Here is a 20,364-nt window from a genome sequence, read left to right on the forward strand (position 1 = left end):
TGGGAGGTCTCGTGTGACAGCTGCTGGGGTCTGTCACTGACATGAGAAGATGAATCAGCAACCTTCTGGAACATGATACATTTCGCTCAGTTTGCAACTACAGAAGGGCTGTGCAAAGTGGAAATGGATCAGAATGAATTGAAGTTGAGACTCTCAATTGATTTTGTCTTCTTAAGACAAAAGAAACCTTTTATGTACAAAAGGAAAAAGATTTGATTCAGAAGGCTGTGAATGCTCTCAAATCCCATGTAGAGTGGAGCAAAAAGGTATTTGGCAGTCACTGATCCTGCAAGCAGTTCCGTTTAAAAAGATGAGAGAGGTCTGTAATGTTCATCATGGGTTCACTTCAACTGTGAGAGAATGTGAAAAAAAGAATCCAGGAAATGTCATTGTATGAGTTTTAAAGAATTGATATGTACAATAGTGTAGAAAACAAGTATTAAGCTACTACAAACCCCATAAATTCTTTCCACAGGGATCTGTTACTTATTTAGGAAGCTCTCCTGTCCTCCCCTTGCTACCTGTTTTAATGACACCTGTTTGAACTTGTTATCTGTATAAAAGACACCTGTCCACATTTTCAGTCAGACTGCAACCTCTCCATCATGACCACAGAGCTGTTGAAGGACACCAGGGACAAGCTTGTTCACCTGAATAAGGATGAATTAATCTACAATAAGCAAGCACCTTGGTAAGAAAAGATCAAGACAACTGTTGTATCAATTATTAGAAAACAAAATAAATACAAGATCATTTAGCCCAGAACTACATGTTGGGAACTGATAAATAACCTGAAGAGTGCTGAAACCTCAGAAACAAGAGTTTGTGTTGTGAGATTTTGTAAAAAAGAAAAAAAAACACCTTCCATCAAAGCACTGAGGATAAAACGTGTTTGGATATTGCAGCATGACAGTGATCCCCAACACATCACCCGAGCAACAAAGGAGTGGCTGCATAAAATACATTTCAAGGTTCTGATGAACAGGAAACATTTGACCTCTGACATTAAAAAACAGGGTTACATTTTAACGTATTGATGTGAACTTTAGTTATTTAGCTTTTATCGGCACCATTACAAAAAAATGTTTAAAAAAAATCAAACAATGTGATTTCCTGGACTTTTTGTTTCATTTTGCCTTTCACAGTTGAAGTGTATCTGTGATAAACATTACAGACCTCTCTCATCATTTTAAGAAGGACCACTCGCAGAATCTGTGGCTGACAAATACCTTTTGCTCCCCTGTAAATTCTGCCAAACCTCGGAAATAGTGGAATTTCTGTTACAGACCTTTGTGATGCTCTTCTCGGTTTCAAAAGGTGCTTGCACCTTTTTCCAAGGTCTGTCAGAATTTTTGAGAAGAAAACTATGACTAGAGTTCATGAAAGTTTTTTTTTTTTATTGAAAAGATATTCTTAACTTATGATACAGAAATCAACCATTCAAAAATTATATGTGAAACCACCTATTATGAAACTAACCAATTAAAGGCAGTTTTTCATATTTAGATTTTTGTGTTTGTTTTTCGCCTTGTCCATGCAGAGAATTGGGTAAAATGGTATGACAGCCAACGTAAAGATTATGAATTAGGCATTACTCAATCAGCTGTTAATTTACAGAGTGCCTAACGCCTTGCAAACACAAAGTAAAATACCTAAGAGGATCAACAACATTCCCAGAAAACATGCGGAATATGTCGGACAACTCAGAACCGTCATTGCTTTTTAAGCATCTTTTACAAATCCAAGTATGACCAGTTCTCGTCACTGTGTTAACTGTTAGTTGCAACAGAGAAGAGGCTCTTCATGCTTTTTTGTGAATTTAATTAATTCATTTTAAACATAGAAATGCTAATAAAGTTATATAGAATATGTCACCAAGTCTCTTTGGTGATGTCATATCATTGATATGAGTGGTCAATATTAAATGCTCCTAAAGTTGCTGGAGTTTGAAATCCACAACATTGGCATCAAACAGGCCACAGTTACATATCTCAGTTTCAAGATTTCATATGTGGTTTGAAGCTGACCTGCCAACAGTATTATTATATGTTTATTAAATCTCATATGCTCATTTCCCGCCTCTTGCAGCTAAAGGTTTCCAGTTTAAATAAAACATCTGCACCGTTTGTTTAGCTGGAGGATCAAACTTGAAACCAGGATGTATTCATTTGCCAGAGTCTACATCTCCTGCTTTTGATCTGACTGATTACAAGAGTCTGACCAGATGCTTTACCTAACACCAAGCTCTCTTCTTTTCACCTCCACACAGCCATCTTAAGGACGTAGTACGCTCGTTACTGTGCGCACACATGTCACCATTTCTGGCACGTTATCAGTTAAAGGTTGCTGAGCTCTATAGTAGTGAGAAGCTACATACAGGATGACGTAGATTCAGGTAAGTCTTGAGAAGAATCATATTTGTGCACCATTTATGCTTTAGAAGATAAGAACAGATCGCAGGGGAAAACCTTGACATACCTTTGAGAAGAATAAGAAACTCCAAGCACCACACGTAACTGCGCAGCTCCATTGATAAATTCTGGTTAAGGCAGAAAGTTTTTTCTGTTTTCTTTGTTTCTTTCTCTTTTTACAATGCGTGCCTGGACGCAAAACATTTAAAGTAGTCTTTGCGTAAAACTCCGGAGAAGATCATGTGCCATGCTGGCTGTGCGCATGTGGCTCGGTTCCACACTCGTTCAGGGGGAAAAGAATCCAAAATGTTTGTGGTCTGTCTTAATTTTGCGTCACCTCAGTGATTCTTGCTCTGCGCTGGATTACCATTGCACCTGTCCTAATCAACAAGAGGCGCGTCAATGAAGCGCTGAATTGTGTTACACCCTTAACCACCAGTCCTCTCTCTGCCTCCTAGGATTCGGTTTGAGTAGATAAAAACTTTTCAAGCTCAAAGTTTAGGATCATTTACACTGCGAAGTCTCCTTGATGCTCTTAAAATCCATGATCCACAGAACTCCTGGCTCCCGTGTTTCTCTGAGGGCAAATCTCCGCATCTAAAAACGGATTTCACTCCTGGAAATGAAAGGGCGCATTTATGCGCACTGCTTCCCTCCCTCCCGTGCGTCCTGCTCCATCCACCAGTCCTCACACTGAAAAACCTCAAACCCGCATCTCCCTCTTTCCTCTTCTTTCAATCCATTTCCCTCAGAAACATTCAAAGTTCCATTAACTTAAAAAAATCCTTTAAAACAGATGTAAATCTTCCATTTTCTTTTGATGCATGGCCAAAAGACGTTTTATTTTATGCTGATCTGGAGAAACCATCTGTTTGCTTATCAAAGTGACAAATGTTAATCACATAGACCAGACAGCTGTCTTTATCCATTTTTTCACTCAAATTTAAACTGTAAAATATATTGTTTGGCACGTTTTTGCATGAATAAGAGCAACTGGAATAGTCCCTCTTTGGAAAATAAACCCAAACGGGCAAAGACAAAAACGGGCTTTGACCAGTGAAAAAAATATGTTAATGTGTAGTAGACGCCTTTAAAAACATACTGCTTGGGAAATACCTCATATTTTTTAAGTTTCTGAGTGAAGGTTGCCTCCTCTCGAGCAAAGCAATGGCTCCATCTACCGATACAAAAGAGTCATTGAATTGTTTACTGAAAAAAAAAAATTTTTTTCAAGTTGTTTGCATCACAATTAGAATGCAAAATAAGTGAAATTGTTAAGACCTTAATTATGTGAAAATCATCTGGAGTTGATTTTGTCTCTTGATGTAAGAAGAGGTCTTTAAGTCATATTTAGTGCTTAATAGTTAAATATTAAAGGACCTCAATACTGCTTCTATTTTTTATAATAAGCAGTCTATAGCAGATTAACAGAAAATCAAGGTGATACTTACATTTTTGCACATATGGAAGTAATTTTATATATATGTTTATATATACACACACATTTTCTTTGTTTTGATCTTCAGGGTTCCAACAATGTCAGTTTCCTGCCAAACATGTAGGAATTATTTTTACATCCACATGACCAGTTGTAAAAAATAAATGAAGAAAAGTAAAGGATATCTTCATGAAAAAATTTGAAACAAACATTTTTTTGATGTTTCTGATGTTTCTTGTAATTTTTCATGTCCTATTTTCTATTTTAAAGTTTATGTCCAAATAAAAATGCCATCATCAGTTAAACAATTATAGCATAAATCATTAAAAAAGGCAGTTATAACAAAAAAATATGGAATGAAAAGAGCTTTTGTTGTTATTCCATAACATTTTTAATTATGTCTCAAAATGTACATTCGTTTACAAATCTGACATATTGACATATTCCAAGCACTTTTAGCGTCTGGAAAAGCGCAGATAAATCCAATCCAAAAGATCCTTAAAAGTTTTTTTTTTTTTGCCTGTAAGTCTTAAACCTACATTGTTCATGCTGTGGGCTCATAAGATGCAATGAAGATGCAATAGATTACTTGTGTAACTTTTCCTACTCCTAATTTTTTTAAAATGTCAAACGAGAAAATACCTGCCTCAGAGATGTCTAGCTCGACACCTTCTCAACACGGTATCAATTTTTTTAACCGGAAGTGTCGCTCAGTGGTGATTCCAGTAGACTGCATGGCATTATGGTTTCCTCTGCTTGCCGCCACCAGAAAACTAAAATCAGACAAGCGTAGGACTCTCCGACATAGGAGACCAAGACAAGTAATTTAGGAAAATATACAAATCTTTAAAAAAAAAATTAAAATACCTATGGTTAAGGAAACAAAGACACCTTTAAACACCAATTACACCATGAACAATGGATACAATTCCTGCAGCTCAGGTGCACATTCCCAGACTCTGCCCAAGGATAAAATGTAAAAAAATAAACCAGCTGTTGACAATTCAACTTTTAATTACTTGCATTTTTATCTCCTTTTAAACAAAATTGAAGCAACTCAACACAAGACAATCAATCCACAAAATAAAATAAAAATTCAAATGTACAACAACAACAAAAACCAAAAATTTAAAGGCTCAGGTGTCTGTGCAGAATGGTTATGAAGAATGTTTTATATGGAATCATTTTCCTGCTGACCACACTCATTTATGATCACCAATAAAAGCCAAATAGTTCTTAACAGACAACCAGCATATCACTACTTCTAACTGAAGTGAGTATCAAACTTAGCCCAGTTGTGTCAAAGTTTGCCAGTGCTTTATGAGGAGTCGACTCAACCATCACTAGTTGAAGCATATGATAAACGTCCAGTCTGCCACCAGATGCCGCTGTTCTGTGTGGTTTCAAAGCCCTGAATGGTTGGTTCATTTTTCCGGCACAATTACATGAACCCCAAGGAAAGCTTCAGGGTGCTTCTATTCCCATCCCTACCAGGTAACAAGTTTTATTTTGAACAGAGTGAGGATGGCGGGCAGGCGAGCAGGCTGGCAGTTTTGCAGGCAGGCAGACAGATTGGCTGGCAGGCAGGATCTTGGGAAGGAGAAACAGGAGGATTAAATTACTTTTAGCTCTGATAGTACTTGCCAATATTATTACCAGAGGTGAACAATTGTCTGGCGTCTGCTGGAGATCCATATGAAGTTTATGTAGAGTGGCTGATGAGGAGCAGGTGTGACTCAGGCGCTGGAGGATAGCATGCCCACAGGATCACAACCTCAGACAGAAACAAACACAGAAACTGCTGGAACTGACAGACAGAACTTTGTGCGTGTGGACAAAACAAGCAGGCTTATGACGAAACAGAAACCTGAAATCCAATTGAAAAAAAATCAAAGTGAGATGTTTAAGACAGTGCTGCCCTTAAACATAAGGGAGACTGACTTCAGGATCTTACATTTCAAGAAATAACTGTGGGACAGTCCTCCAAACGAGCAGCAGGTGTGATGATTAAACCAGGTCAGATGTGGACAATTAGGAACAGGACAGGGCTGACCTGAAAGGTCACAGTAGGTGATGGACTGATGTGGATAATGGGTAGTAGCAATGAATAAAAATTAATTAATAAAAACATGTCATATATTTGTTTAAAAAATTGAAGTCTCTGATCCTCACTTATATTTTTGTATATTTATGTTGGGGTGGACCAACTTTGGGAAGGTTGAAAGGGATTAATAAACATAAATGAAGCACTTTCCAGCACAGGTGACTCTGAATATGTTAATTAGCTGTTGTGAAATGAGAATTAAAAGCAAAGGTAAGTTATATTATATGTAAGTGCACAATCAATCTTGCATTTGTTGTTTAATTTATTTATTCTTCTTTTCTTGTTTTTAGATTCCCCCCTTCTAAATCTTGCATCATTTATTAATTTGCGTCCGATTTTGCTTAACGTCACTCTTATAGAGGATAATGATATCTTAGCATCAAAGAACAATAAAAACACATTATTTGATGAAAAATTATAAAAAGGATAATAGAAAACATCTGAACTTGCATTGATTTTGAAATATCTTAATAAAGCAAGGGACAATCTTTGGTTTCCAGAAACAATATCAAATAAATTAATAATTTGGATTAAAATGATACTATTTGCTTTTGACCACTTAGAAATAAAACATGCATAATCTAATTTATTGATGCTTTTTCTTGACAATGTATTTTTGAATCCGTATTTATTTTTATATGACACAAAACTGTAAAAGATAAATAATTTGTAACGTAAAAAATTACAGGATAAAGAACCATCATGGGTCACGTGGTTCTGTCCATCACAAATGAAATGCCTACAGAAACAGTTTCAAGCTGTGACCACTTTGTGTCACTCTTTCGCTTTAACTGAACAGCTTTGAGTTGTGTGGGTTTTTATTTTTAGATAAAGCAGAGTTTCTGTTTAACTGAGATCGTCCAAAAGCTAGGTTACCATCCAAAAATCCCTGCAGTAACTCCTGATGGTCAGATGGTTTAACAGTTTTTTTTTTAAATCTGTAATACTGTTTTCACATTGATGATTGAATTTCTTTTAGTCTCACTTCTGCAATTAGCGTCTCTGGGACTCATCATTTGATGATGGATGTCTGCCAGCAGCAGGACCAAAAGAGCATCAAGTTGGAGAGCAGAATCTGAGTCATCTAAGTGTCCAGTGTGAAGAAAAAGCGATGGTTGTTGGTAAACTGACCTTTGTCTCGCCATCATTAGCTCTCCATTAACAGCAGGACTGACATTGACATTTACCAGTACTCTTGCCAAAATTTCCATCCTCTTTTTCTCTTTGCCTCCTCTTTGTTTCTCTTTTTATGACAAATATCATTGTAGTTCGTATTCGTTGAAGTGAAATGAGACTTTATGTATTGTGGTTGCTGTGACCTGACTGGCAGCACAGCTGTACCGGGTGGCAGCTGCATGTAAAATCTGCTCACATGCAACTGTGCCACACAAGAACATTTCCTACTCTGGAGCTGCTGCCAGAAGACCATGGCCAATCCAACAATTATTTTTTTTAGTTTATTTTCTTTAATTGGGATCCGTAAAAATGGACGGCACAAACTGGCTGACCTTTGTATTCTTTTCCCAGAGTGTACGGTCTCTCTTTTTTTGGATGAATCACAAGCTGGAATGTCTCTGCGTGTTAATATCAGTTGGCATGTTCCTGGGATATTCTTGCATGATCAATGAACTACGGTCAGAAACAGGCCATATTTGTGTAGACACATAGATGGAGGGCAGTTGGAGATCGTAGCACCAGTGTGTCACATTTCACCTGCAGTACAGTGTTTGTGATCAAGTTTGACGATAGTGGCAGAGCAGCGCTAGCAGACAAGCCAGTTGTTGTTGTTTTTTTCAGTCTTTTAAATGTCAATCACATTGTTGTTTTTGCAGCTGTGCCAGCATTTTACAACTACGGGTATGTTGATGATTTTGGCCAACTGATGTTCTGCCAGTGTGCTTGGTTTCATAATTTATTCCCATGAAAAATGGGAACGCTCACTCTTGGGAAGACAGCACATTTATCTGTCTTGCATGTGCTCCACAGTTGCACAGCCACTTTAGGACTTGTCATGCACTCACATGTTTTGTGCTTGTGTGCGTGCAAGCTATTTCTTGTTTGTTTCCTTTACCCTTACAGCCCCAAATCACAATGTTCTGCAAATAATTAAAAGACAGTGCAGCCTTGCTCAGCCAGGATCTGCTGTGCGGCAGTTGGAAAAAAAAATGACATGCATGGATTGCTTTAGAGTTTTGGTGAATGCTTGTTTGCTGTCATATCCTCGCCAACAAAGGTCATACAAGCTTAGAGTGTGACAAACATGTTTTATCTTAAAATTAATCTCATCAAGCAGCAGAAGCTTGTTTTTTTCTTTAAACCACAACACTGATCCTCAGAAATTTCTCATTGAGACCAATAAAGTTGAGCTAAAATCCCCATGCTTCAGTTATTCAAAAGTCAGAAAATGTATTATTTATATAATTTAATTCCAGTGCTGGTGTTCCTATGCTTTTTTTTTTTCCAGGAAAAACTGTTGGCATTAACTTTTTGCATCTCGCTATGCTATGGTTATGTCAAATACCGTAACTCCTTAGTCTTGAATTTATTTTTTTTATCAATCTGTTCTTGCTTCTTAGCCGATTGATGTCTGAATTTATTTCCAGCCATTAAATTTCCATTTTGTTTTCGCTTTCGATTAGATGCTAAATTAAGTCAAGTTTGATAAATATTTGCATCAATAGGCATGTTAAACATATTTTCTTTAAAAATATACATATTCAAGGTCTGTGTCTGCAAACGATCAGTGAAATCAGAATCCAGTGAAATGGAGACATGATTGAAAATGTTGTTCCTATTCTGAGTTTGCATCTTAGATAGATTAAACACCAAAACAGAGTTTTAAAAAATGCTAAATGAGTGGGAAAAAAAAAGCTTATTTAGGTCTGTGTGATCCAAATTAGTTTGTTTCTGTGGATAATCTGCTTCATTTGAACTCTTTTGAATTGGGTTTTAGCTTGTAAGTGACTCCTGATATAGTCCGGCAACAGCATGAGTACAGACAGAGCGTCCAGGAAAGCAAAGAGCAAAAACAAACCTTTATTAATAAAGTATATGAGCCGAAAGAACAATAAAACTCATAACGGGAACATGAAGAATTGCGTTTTACAAAAAGGTTACATAATATATTATTTTTTTGAAGTTTAGTAAGAACAAGACGGCACCAAACAACATTTGGTTGTCGAACGTTTTCTACTTTGTTGTCTTTTTCTTTCTGGTATTTTAAGTGGAGCAGCTGTTGTGATGGTGTGAAGTTTTCCAGAATGCAGTGTGAACTTGACCAGAACAAACAAAGGTGTGAACATTTGTAGCACCCCCCCACTGTGAAAGTCCCCCTCTGTGTCCCTCAAAAATACACAGCTAAGCTTGAAATAAATCTCAAAGCAGCATGCTTGTTGAGAATAAGCCAAGAGAGACAAAGAACTAAAGAACTACAGCATGCAGGAACATCTTTGTACATTAAAAAAGTTACTGCTCTTAAAAAGTGCTCATGTAAAAACTAAGAATTGACCTACAAAACAAAAGAAAAAGCATGAAAAAAATGTGAACCAGAAAATGTGCACTTTCATCACCATTTTGTGAACATTTGCAGAAAAGTGAATGAAATTTCATATTAGGCTCATAAAACACCAATACTTTTAAATGTTTTCATGACTTCAAACACCACAGCTCCAACTTGAGAGAAATCCACATCTCAACACTCTCTGGATGTCTTTTACAGAGTGGAAAAGAGCCCAGAACCAAAATTTAACTTTGCAAATTTCAGCCCAAAAGCTGTAATTCCAAACTTTGCAATTACTTTTTGGCAGGAAACAGAGAAAATGGAAGCAAGGAAAGAATTTCACAGAACCCACACGTGAATTAGACGAGGAAAAATGGTTCTTTTGGCTAAATTGGTGGTATCAACACATTTTTAAATATCAGCCTTTCAGACATCAGTAGGAGATTGAATTCATGCACCACTACTGTACAACAGTCTTAACTTGTTATGAACTTTGGCATTGACATGTTGAACTGCGAGAGCTGACATCAGAGCTTCGGTTGCTTACATTAGAGCCTGAGGGTCAGTTTCACAGAGTACGATCAGTGTGTCTGACAGTCCTTCTAGAATTTCACCTTCACTTTTCTTCTGTCTTCTGCTCTGTCTTAAATTGCAATGATCTTCAGTTTAGCTGGAGTTCAGCATTTAAAGTATGTAATCAGATTTGTTGGTACATTCTTCACTGCCACAAAGACTTCATTCTGTTCAGTATACTGTGAGGCTCTGTTCTCAAAGGAAGGATGAGTTTGCTCATACCAGAGTGCTGATATTAGTTTGGTGATAGAGCCCATAGAGCTTTCATCTGCTTTCCCCCCTGCTTTCGTTTCTCTCCGTTTCTCAGCAGGGCTCATCCTTAATTTAATTTCCCTTCATGGAATAAAGCTCCGACCAGATGTTAAAGTGAGAAAAGTCTTTAAAACTTGCTGACTTGAACGTCTGAGCATCTCTGCGAATGAAGATGCCAGCACAGACGTCATCTTTAGACATCTAATGCACTGTTGTGCTTTTCCAGTGGGCTGTAACACTGGATATTACAGAAAAGGAGAGTTTACGCTTTAATTTTGTGTCTAAAAAAGTAATTTTTTGTGTCACAACAGTCCTTTCATAGCTAACACAAACCTGCATGACCTGTGAAATGAGAGCTTAAATGTGTTTTGGATGCAGCACACTGACATATGTTCTGCAGAATGTCTCAGATCTCTTGGGTGGTCTGATCATGGTTGCCACACTTTTGCTCAATTTGAGTCTGATATCATTTTGTGGAGGTGTTTTTGCTGATAGGGGTTCCTCCGAGTGACATGGATGTTCTTTTCCCGAGGAGGTGCGCTTTCCTGCCACAGCATTTGTCTTTGCCGGCACTCACTTCTTTACAGGATCCACTTGACCTTCTTTTTCCGGATAGCTCTTTCAAACAGATCACAAATCACTTGGCTTGACGTTTGTGACATGCACTCAAGTATGCAGACAAGAACACACACTCCTCTCATCTCTGCAGATAAGTCATCTATCACAGGGCTGTGTCAGGCCGTGGTCCCCCCCCCCAGGTACCTAAACTAACCTGCTCTGCTACAAAGACCGGTTGCAAAAGAGTTAAGTTTCTCTTCAAATTTTTAGTGATTGTTTGGTTAGACGTTAAATGTGGTAAATTTCCACTTTTGTTGCATTCATTCATCCTGTTTTGAGGACCATATTTTTTTCCTCTTATTGTGAAGTTTTGCATTTTTACCTTTGTTCCTTTGCGTCCACCCGCTGGGGTTTTATGAGCTGCACATATATTGTGAGTGTCTACTGGTATGTGTGAACACTTCCCAGAATGCGTTTTTCCTTTGGCATGTTAATGTGAATGTTTTCATTTTACAAGGGTCCGGTTCAGGCTGGGCGTTTTGAAGGGGGCCAGACAGCTGCCTTTTACTGCCCCAGGGGGTAATAAACAGTGAGGGAGGGGTAGTTATTTACTCTTTTTATTAGAGCAGGAGGCAGAGAAGGGGACTTTATTGGGGTCACACTGTAACTGCACACAGCTGCAGGGCAAAGAGAGAAATGAAGTAGAGATGCTTCTTTCAAGGTTTTTTTTTTTTAATCATTGATGTGTTTCCTCTAGATCAGTTCCTGATTTTTGTCTGTGGAGTGTACACTCGTGCTGCTGATAGCATGGGTTCATGAGTGCTAACTTTTACCCCCCCCAATCCTCTGTTTTTAAGGACCTAGCTGCCTGCTCATTGTTGAAAACATCTGCTGTCAATCAGCTGTACCTGCAATCCAACTGGCATTTCCTGCCACGGGAGACATGCCCACTGGCCTGAACTATGATGTCGCCGTTCCAAAAACCCATCGTTTGACTAGCATACTGACCCATATGTGATTTATAATCCGTGGAGGTTGGCATAACAACAGATGTGTCTTAAACATGGATTTGGATTATGCTGTGAATGAGAAAATCAGCGCCCTTCTTGTGTACGTATCCTAACATGTACACATGTACAGATGGGTTACAGATTAGAGGAAGAACATGAACCTTTGACCTCGGTCATGACAGGGGGGTCAGAGATACTAACATTGTTTGGAGCAAGAGAGATCAGTTAGGACCCACAGCAACTAAACTGGGGTCACAGAATAAAGAAATGAAATAATTGATCATCCTTCTTTTTTGAAGGAAATTCCGTGCCAAGAAATATTCACAGTGTTCTTGGATATTAAAGGACATTAACTTTCAATTATTAACATTTTCTTGCTTTAGATTTTTGCTAGTTTTACAGAAACAATGGACCACACCATGAAGTGTTGGATCAGGTTCAGAGTTTGTTTCCTTCGTTAAAATGGGAAACCAAATAATATAATTGAACCAAAGGAGGAAAAATAAAAGCACATTTAAAGATAAAAATATAGGTTTAGACAAGAAAAGAGAAAGAAGACTTTAAAAGAACTATCACTTCATGTTTGGTGCTTAATTTTATTTCTGATCAGAGCGCATTTTAGTCAATCCCACCTCCCAAAAAGGCAGCTGTTTGACTTGCAAAACAAAAGGAACATGTAAGAATTTTGTTGCCATTCCTATGCCAAAAAAGTAGATCTGTTGGTTCACTTTGCTATAAATGTATGCTTTCTTCAGACACTGTAGTGCTCTAAAATGTTTGAAGTATCACAACGACTTAGTCAAACAGCTGATATTATGAGGTTTTAGTCCACAACCTAGAAATAAAACAGCACATAACTTCTAAAACAAACAAAAAATATAATTTCTGCTTTTTACATATTATATAACAAATTAATTAGAGATATCCACATCTGCTCATTGGTTAGTTTTATTATCATTGGACGTGTTCCAGACAGATAACGTTTACCTATTTTTAAAAGGTTTCACAGCAGAGGTTGCTTAGTTTGATCAATATTAAATATTCCTGCATATTACCTGGGAAACCTGCAGAAATATGAGGACATGGGGCAAAGAAAAGCTCTTCAGACAGAAGATGGGAGAGATGGACAGACTGAAAACTAACATGGGGCCTCAGAGAGTGCAGACAAGTTATTCTGGTTGTAGACAGCAGACATGAAGCCTAAAATAAGACAGAGCAACCTAATGCAAACAAATGCTATAGTTACACACAAATCATAAAATAAAGGGTATGGGAAAAGTTATTCTGGAATGTTTTTTGGCTACATGAGGTGGACTTAAAGATGTGGTTTATTGTTTTTCTCATAGAAAGTGTTGCATTCCTTTTGTCATATTTCATATAAAAGAGACACAAAGTAAAAACCACTTCTAGTAAAGTAATAAATAAACAATATTAGAATGAGATAGAAAAATCAGAGGGGCGTGGCTACGAAAAACAGAGAGGTCAGCTGGACACATCAAAGCTGACATGGTACTGGAAGAGCTCAAAGATTGGTTTACACATCTACAAATTTAGACTCACACCTCATCGGCTCCCACACAACACTCACATACAAGTAGCTCTAACAAAGCCTCAGACATGAACTGCCGACTTAGAAAATCCAGCACACAGTGAAACAAACATTTGTTGAGGCTCTCTGGAAGCACAGTGCCAAAAAAATGTGTGTAGCGCACAATTACAATACTTGATAAATTGATAAAGTTATAGGTAAAAGTGTCAAACTAAATATCTAGCATAAGGAGTTGTATTGGAGGACGTAACGGTAAAGAGGAGGAAGCTGCTGAAGGACGTGAAGGGAGAAGTGCTCTTTTCATTGTCGTTCGTACACTCTGGTGCAAATCACATCGTCTGCTCTCATGGTCTGCAAAGAAAGAAAGAGCAAAAAGGGCAAAAAATGAGGTCTGAAAAGTCCAATTTCTCCCCAACAGAAGCCAACAGCCCTGATCAAAACCTAAACTTCAATTTGAGATTCCGTTTTTCCATGATCTGGGGAGTTAACCCAAAATGTCACTGGATCTAGCTGGTATGAAAAACTGTTTCTGCAAGTCCAGAAAAGGTCACATCTCACACATAAACAACTGCTGGCTTCATGAAAGCTCTTGTGAATGAGTCAATACTTAACTATCTGCCAACCACTGAGCAAGCATCTCCTTGTAAATGCTCCTTTTATTTACAAGCAGCTCAATTAAAAGCTTATTTACTGGTGGGAGGGCTGCGATTAGTGTCTGTGTGCCGTTTCCAGTTAAACTGGGTTCACAGGTTCACCTGGGTCAAAAAAAGTAAACAAATTCAGTTCCCCTTGTTTGAATGGGATTTAAGGTTTAAAAAGAGTAAATACAACGTTTCTTTGATAAAGTTAGCCTTGAGCAGATTATTTGATGTTTGGGATGTTGTTGCAAAATCAACATTTGGAGAACATTTTACCAGGAAAAGTAAAATGGGGCTGTTAAAAGTTAAGAACTGTATTATGAAGAAATTTTGCACAGTAAACAATAAAAGAAGTGAAATAGTGAAAAAACAATTACATTTAAAATTAAATGGGGTTGGGGGTACTCTGGTTTCTATAATTCCTCTTTTAATAAGCTTTTAAGTGTTTTTTAATAAATGCATATAACCTGTACAAATAAAAATACCTTCAGTTTATTGCTAGAAGTATAAAAAACATAACGCCCCATTTTGGCATATTACAGTGCTCTAAATTTTTTTTGTCCAAATGGGCTGATTTTTTATGAGATGCCGACCACAAGGTAACCAGTGTTCGGCTAAATGTGTGCCAAAAAGTGTAGAATATTGCAACAAAAGACAAAACAAAACCACATGTGTGACAGTTTGAGTAATTTTGCTCTTTTAAGTTGTTTTGTCAACTTTGCAGATTCGTTGCTGTTGCAATGGAACCCCACGTTTTCCTAAACAAAACATACAAAAACATCACTCTCATAAAGTTGAGTGGACACTCTGATTGTCTTACCAGAATCAGCTTGCCGTCACTGGTGATCTCTCGGGTCCAGGACGTTTTGGGTCCGTCTCCTTTCTGCAGAGTCTGCTCACAGCTGATCTTGTTGTCCGTTTCCCAAACCGGAAAACTCTGAGGGCATTGAAAAGGTAAAGGAGGGAGAAATGTAGACATGAATGCATGCACAGCTGAATGGGATGTCAATGATGGTGAGGAGAACTTAATGAGGGAGTGTCTGATAGAGGGAGTCAAGACAGCTGCAGCAGTGCAGCAGAGGTGATAAGTTGTGATGCGCTCATCCTGGGTGGCGTGAAGCCCTGGCTGCTTGCTTGTGTTTGCTTTGGATACGGCCAGACAGAGGCCATCCATGGGATAATGGGGAGAGCAGTGGGGAGAATTAGGGAGGGACAGAGGGCAGGAAAGGGCAAGACAAGGAAACTGAGATATGTACAGGAGTTGAAAAGGACCATTAGAGTGCAGTGTACCACCACAGACCATCACATAAACATAATAATGGTCCAGATTTTCTGGTAGATGTCTATATCCACAAGATATAGCTCAAGATGAAGCTCAGATCTGAGCCTTTTCTCTGTACCGTGCAGGGACGCCCGTCCACAGTGGTCTCGTTGAACTCCTGTCCCACTGTGAAGGTGATGTGAGTGGTGCGAACTGTGGTTGACGTCTTAATCGACAGCGTCTCCCCATCTTGCGTTATCTCCACTAGTGGCTTGGAGGCCGCCTTCACCGCAATCATGCGCAGCATTATGTTCACACCTGACAATTACGTAAGAACAGCTTCAGGAAAATGAAAAAAAAAAGTCCCACAGAGCATAAAGAAAAATATATTTTGTGTTTTGTCTTTTTGACCATAATGTCATTGGGGGAGGTTTATGGGGAAAATAATCCCAAGAAACTCAACAAACTCATTCACCAATGTCTAAGACATCGTGTCCTGCGAGTATTCAATTTAGAATGAAAAGAAAGGAAAGTTGTGGGTCGGCGTCTGCGCAGTGATGATGGCAGAGGAAACAATGAGGTCATTAGACAAAGCACATCTGTGTTCCTCTCAGACCTAATCATCTAAGCACGCACGCAAACACACGCTGAACCACTCCAACCAACGTGATGATTTATGCTTTCCGAGATAAACATCACTCTCCTTTTTCCAACTTCCAGCAGCCTCAGAGAAAACATGCAGATATGCTTGATTGTAGAGACAAGAGACTTCAAAAAGCTTCCTTCCACAGAAAAAATGCCATTTTTATCTGTTTTAAAACTTTTCGTTTTGTTTTTTACTTAATTTGAATTGATTTTAATGGTTGTAATGTGTCACTTTGTGGGGAATTCCTTAAGCTTTATTCCCAGCATGTTTAAAAAAAAATGACAGATGGAAGATAAAGGTTTTGCGTGAAATAAAGTAAAAAGGAGAGAAGCTGATGTTGCATCGTGGGAAAGGAGGGACAAAGGAGTAGAGGGATGTGTAGGGATAGGGGGTCAGACAGCCCTGGGTCAGTGGTCTGTGTGTGAATATGTCTTCCAAGTGCGAGGGGAAGTTTGTGTGCACTGTCGAGTTGGGTTTCACACTTCTCACCTCATGCAGATTCCTACCTGTCAGCAAGTGTAAATATATAAAAATAGATATGCGCAGTCGCAGCAGGGTTTCCAGCTTTCACTTTTTATCGCCTGGCTGTATTATCCTGACAGTACAACTTCGGCAATGTCAGTATAAAACACTTGCAAACTGTTCTGAGGTAAATCCAAGTTATTTTGATGATGCAAGGAAAAATAGCAAGGAGCCAATTATTTTTTAAGTACACAAGTGTTGCCTTTAGGTTAAATGTTTTCTTTAATTGAATGTTTTCTTTTCTATTTTCATTAAACTTTTACAAAAATGGTAAATGGTGGATATTTAGCGCTTTATTACCTTCTTAGAACGCCCAGAGTGCTGTACAGTCCCACCCATGCACACAGACAATCACGCACTGATGGTGACTCCATAAAAATACACACAAATAATCAAATTTAAACACCTTTATCAATAAAAGGAATTATGTTTCTGCTAAAACTTTCTTATCAATTCAACGACCCAGTCCGATGAAAAATTGGTTTTTTTGGTGAATTTAACCATGTTCTTATAGCATTTTTCTTCTGATGGAGGACATTTATTAAGATAGTTAAGCTTACAATTAAATTTCTTAATATTTCTTTATTGAAATTGTTGTGAATCATGACCAGATGAAAAGATGCCCTTGGAAAGACTATAGCTCCTTCCTCCACTCCATTCCAATGCATCCACTTTTAAATGATAAGATCCACACACATCTTAATTTTTCCTTGTCTGAGCTGGTATCTTGCTCTAAACAGCTAGATAGCTTCAATACTGCTCGACATTTTTGTTGCACCGCTAATGTTAGCTAGGGGTTGTGAGGGGATGTAAGCTATTGGAAGAACATGCAAAAAAAGAGATGATGGGAAATAGGGATGCTCTGTACCAACAGTCCCACCCACATCTCAGCTGAATTGTCAATGAACTACTCTGCAGAAACTATGTCCCAGAAAGCTAAGTTATTGTTTTTTTATTTTGGCAAAAAATTAAAAGGCAATTGGGAACGCTTTTACAATTGATCAAAAGAAGATTGGAGAGGGACTTTATAACGCCTCACAACACAGATTTTTTTCACAAGTAATGCACTCCCATGCTATTTTAAATTATTAATACAAATAATACTGTCATTACTAGAAATATATCCAGTGACAGACTGTGGTGTGTAGACCTCTGTATATCAGAGTGCTTAAGAAATGCTTAATGCCTAAAATCTTAAATTTGGACCCATATGTATTCAGTGACGTTCAGGGTCAGGGGTCAAAGGGCAGAGGCCTGGGAGACAGGGAGGCAGGAGGACAGAGGAAAGAGCAGGGGATGGCTAGAGGGTGGTGGGTGGGAAGAGTGGGAGAGGAAGAAGAAATGGAGATGAGGGGTGCGGACAGGCTGCCTCCAGCTGCGATGTGCCCTAATGAAACTGGGAATCAGATGATTCCCTGTAATTCTTAGCAATGCAGCCAAGCGTTATGCAGGAATGCTGTGAGCACACTGGTGGATGAGGGTTTGTGCAACCCATTTTGCATTCTTATTCCTAGTGGTTCCACACAAAAAAGACAGTTGGTGCCCAATCATTTCATCCTTCCTCTTTGTAAGGCCTCCACCTTTCATTCTCTTCAAACAGAGGGATGGGGATATGGTTATTGGACCGAAGTTACATGTTAATTACTTCATTAGGAATTTTTCACTCTTTCACTACAGTCATCTCTTGACAATAGCGCCTTTTTACGGCTGCTTCCGTGACCTCGCATGCGCTGTGGACTAAAAAGCGCGTGTGATGGAGCATGAGATAAAGAGCAGCCTTGTTTAGCTCAATCATCTCTCTCTCCCTGAGTGGACCACTCGATGACATGAATTCCAGGTGTGCACTGGAAAATCACATAATGAGAAAAACGACCGCTAACGGCAGACGGGGGCGCGCGGTCCAAGGGAAACGGGGCGCAAAACAAAACGGTCCCAATCTGAACAGCAGGTGTTTCTGTTATCCTTGACTCCCGCTTCAGATAACGCCGCTGCTGTGCTGCGCTGTATTGTGTTCTAACGGTCTCCTCACGCGCATCCACACAATCTGAAGCTGTGACATGAACAGAAGTACAGCCGCTTGTCTCTATTGTGTTGGCGGGGAAGGCCAAGGGAGGGTGGGGGGCTGATGCTGGCATCAGTCCAAGGTTTGAGTTTGGGGTGCCGCCGATCCCCCACCCATGTGGGACAGAGTGACCCCTCGATTGTGCCCAGATGCAGAACATGACCGGGTGTGATGAGATTCTGTGAGCTGACACCTCAGAAGATCTGACAGAATATAATTTTAAAAAGATCAAAAAACAATCTTACCTAAAGCTTTCAAGAGTTCTTCAAAGTTCTCAGAACTTTTCATCTCCCAGGTGCCAGAAAAATCAGGGATTTTTCGATCCATATTCGGCTGCAGCAAGTTAAAGTTTAGGAATTAATAAAATTTAAGAAGTCTAGTCCAGGTCAGACAGGATCAGGCTGTTGTCCGTGTTAAAATGCTGAAATTTGCCCCTTTGTGTTTGGGTCGCCTGACTTTGCTCAGCTTCTGCTCTTCTAGGATGAGTGACCTGCGTCAGCGTGTTTGCCGCATCCACTGAGCGTTTCAAGTGCCTGCTACAAGTTAAGACACTTGAACAAGACTGCACGCCCCGCTTTTATATGGACCCGCCCCGAAGGCCAACTTAAAACCTTTTCAAGCCAACCACGCCCCTTTAGGCAACACGTGCATTTTCAAGTTGGAGAGCCAGACTCTGTGCGCGTCCCGGAGACCAAAAATCTTGCGCGCCCTGGAGGGACCGCGCGTAAAACATGACAGCACAAATATATAGGCGAGTATTTTGCTCTTCTCTGATTATGGCATTGTTAAGTGCATTACTTTGATCCAGTCAGCGCTGTTATTTCAAAACAGGGAGGATGTAGTCAGGCCACAGTGTTGACAGAACATGTCGTCTTGGCAGGGCGGTGCGAAGGAAGAGCTACTCGACTGCCAGACTGGCAGACTGAGTGGTTGCAGAGCGGTTGTGTGTGACTGTGTGTTTGTGCGCGCGCGCGCGCGTGGGTGGGATGTGATTGTGAAGAGGAGGGAGCCAAGTTCACGCCCCTCAATCCCGAACCCCATGCAGCTCCTGTGCGCCACGGAACTGTGCTGTGAAAATCAAAACCATCGTAATGGGATCCAGCTCCTGGCTGCGACCTTAGGAGCTGATGATTTAGCTGAGCCTGCGTCAGAGGGAACAACACTCACGAAGCAAGCACGCAGAGAGAAGGGCAGAGATTAAAATAAAGGATTGGGTAAATCGGTGGTGCCTCCCTTAGAGCTTTGCGCCCCCCGCTGCGAGGACGGAAGAAAAGGGTGAGAGGAGGAGGAGATTTGTCAGATGGGGCAGGGTCAGGGGCCCGCGGGGTCGGAGGTAGCTCTTTAACATCTCACATACACATTCATGCACCTAAAGTATGCGCACACGCACCCATGCGCGGATGATGGATGGAAAGTGGACAAAGCACACGTTAACTATTGACTCTTGATGGATGATCCATCCACGGTGAATGAACCAAAGGTTACCAAGGCGACCTGGCTTATTGGAAAGAGGTACAGCAGGTTTCAGTATCTGACAGCTATTTGAAGGGCTCACTATCAGAGTCATAATGGAAAACCTCAAATTTCAAATACTGTCTAGCGATGAGCCTGTCACCCTAATCTGGTCCTGCAAATCATGGTGGAATCAGCACAATGCCACGAACACAATTTGATTTCGAATCAGTTTTGATCTTTTTAGATTTTCGATTCATCTTGACATTTTTGGACGTGAATGTTTTTTTATTCAAATTGCTCTGATTCAGGAGCAGTTGAAAAAAATGCAGCTGGAAAAGCTTGTAATCTAAAAGAGCATGCATCTAAGACAAGTCTTTGTTTTCCTC

At 39.5% G+C, this 20,364-nt stretch overlaps 2 protein-coding genes across 2 annotated transcripts in view; both read right to left on the reverse strand.

The window, feature by feature from the left end:
- The window catches only part of itga10 (integrin, alpha 10), a 30,393-nt gene extending 27,287 nt beyond the window's left edge, over positions 1-3,106 (reverse strand). Inside the window, exon 1 of the mRNA XM_004078154.5 lies at positions 2,479-3,106. Within this exon, the coding sequence (XP_004078202.1) occupies positions 2,479-2,530 (52 nt within the window). The 5' untranslated portion in view covers positions 2,531-3,106. The remainder of the gene's footprint in view (positions 1-2,478) is intronic.
- A 9,671-nt stretch (positions 3,107-12,777) lies between these two features.
- Positions 12,778-19,096, reverse strand: crabp2a (cellular retinoic acid binding protein 2, a). Its single transcript, XM_004077915.5, has 4 exons — positions 18,769-19,096; positions 15,433-15,611; positions 14,853-14,969; positions 12,778-13,745 (listed from the first exon to the last, which is right to left on the reverse strand). The coding sequence occupies exons 1-4, from the start codon at positions 18,848-18,850 to the stop codon at positions 13,695-13,697; spliced, it is 429 nt and encodes a 142-aa protein (XP_004077963.1). The 5' UTR covers positions 18,851-19,096; the 3' UTR covers positions 12,778-13,694.
- Between the last annotated feature and the right edge of the window lie 1,268 nt (positions 19,097-20,364).

Source organism: Oryzias latipes, chromosome 16 (genome assembly GCF_053564925.1).
Source record: "Oryzias latipes strain Hd-rR chromosome 16, Olatipes_Hd-rR_3.1".
NCBI lineage: Eukaryota > Metazoa > Chordata > Actinopteri > Beloniformes > Adrianichthyidae > Oryzias > Oryzias latipes.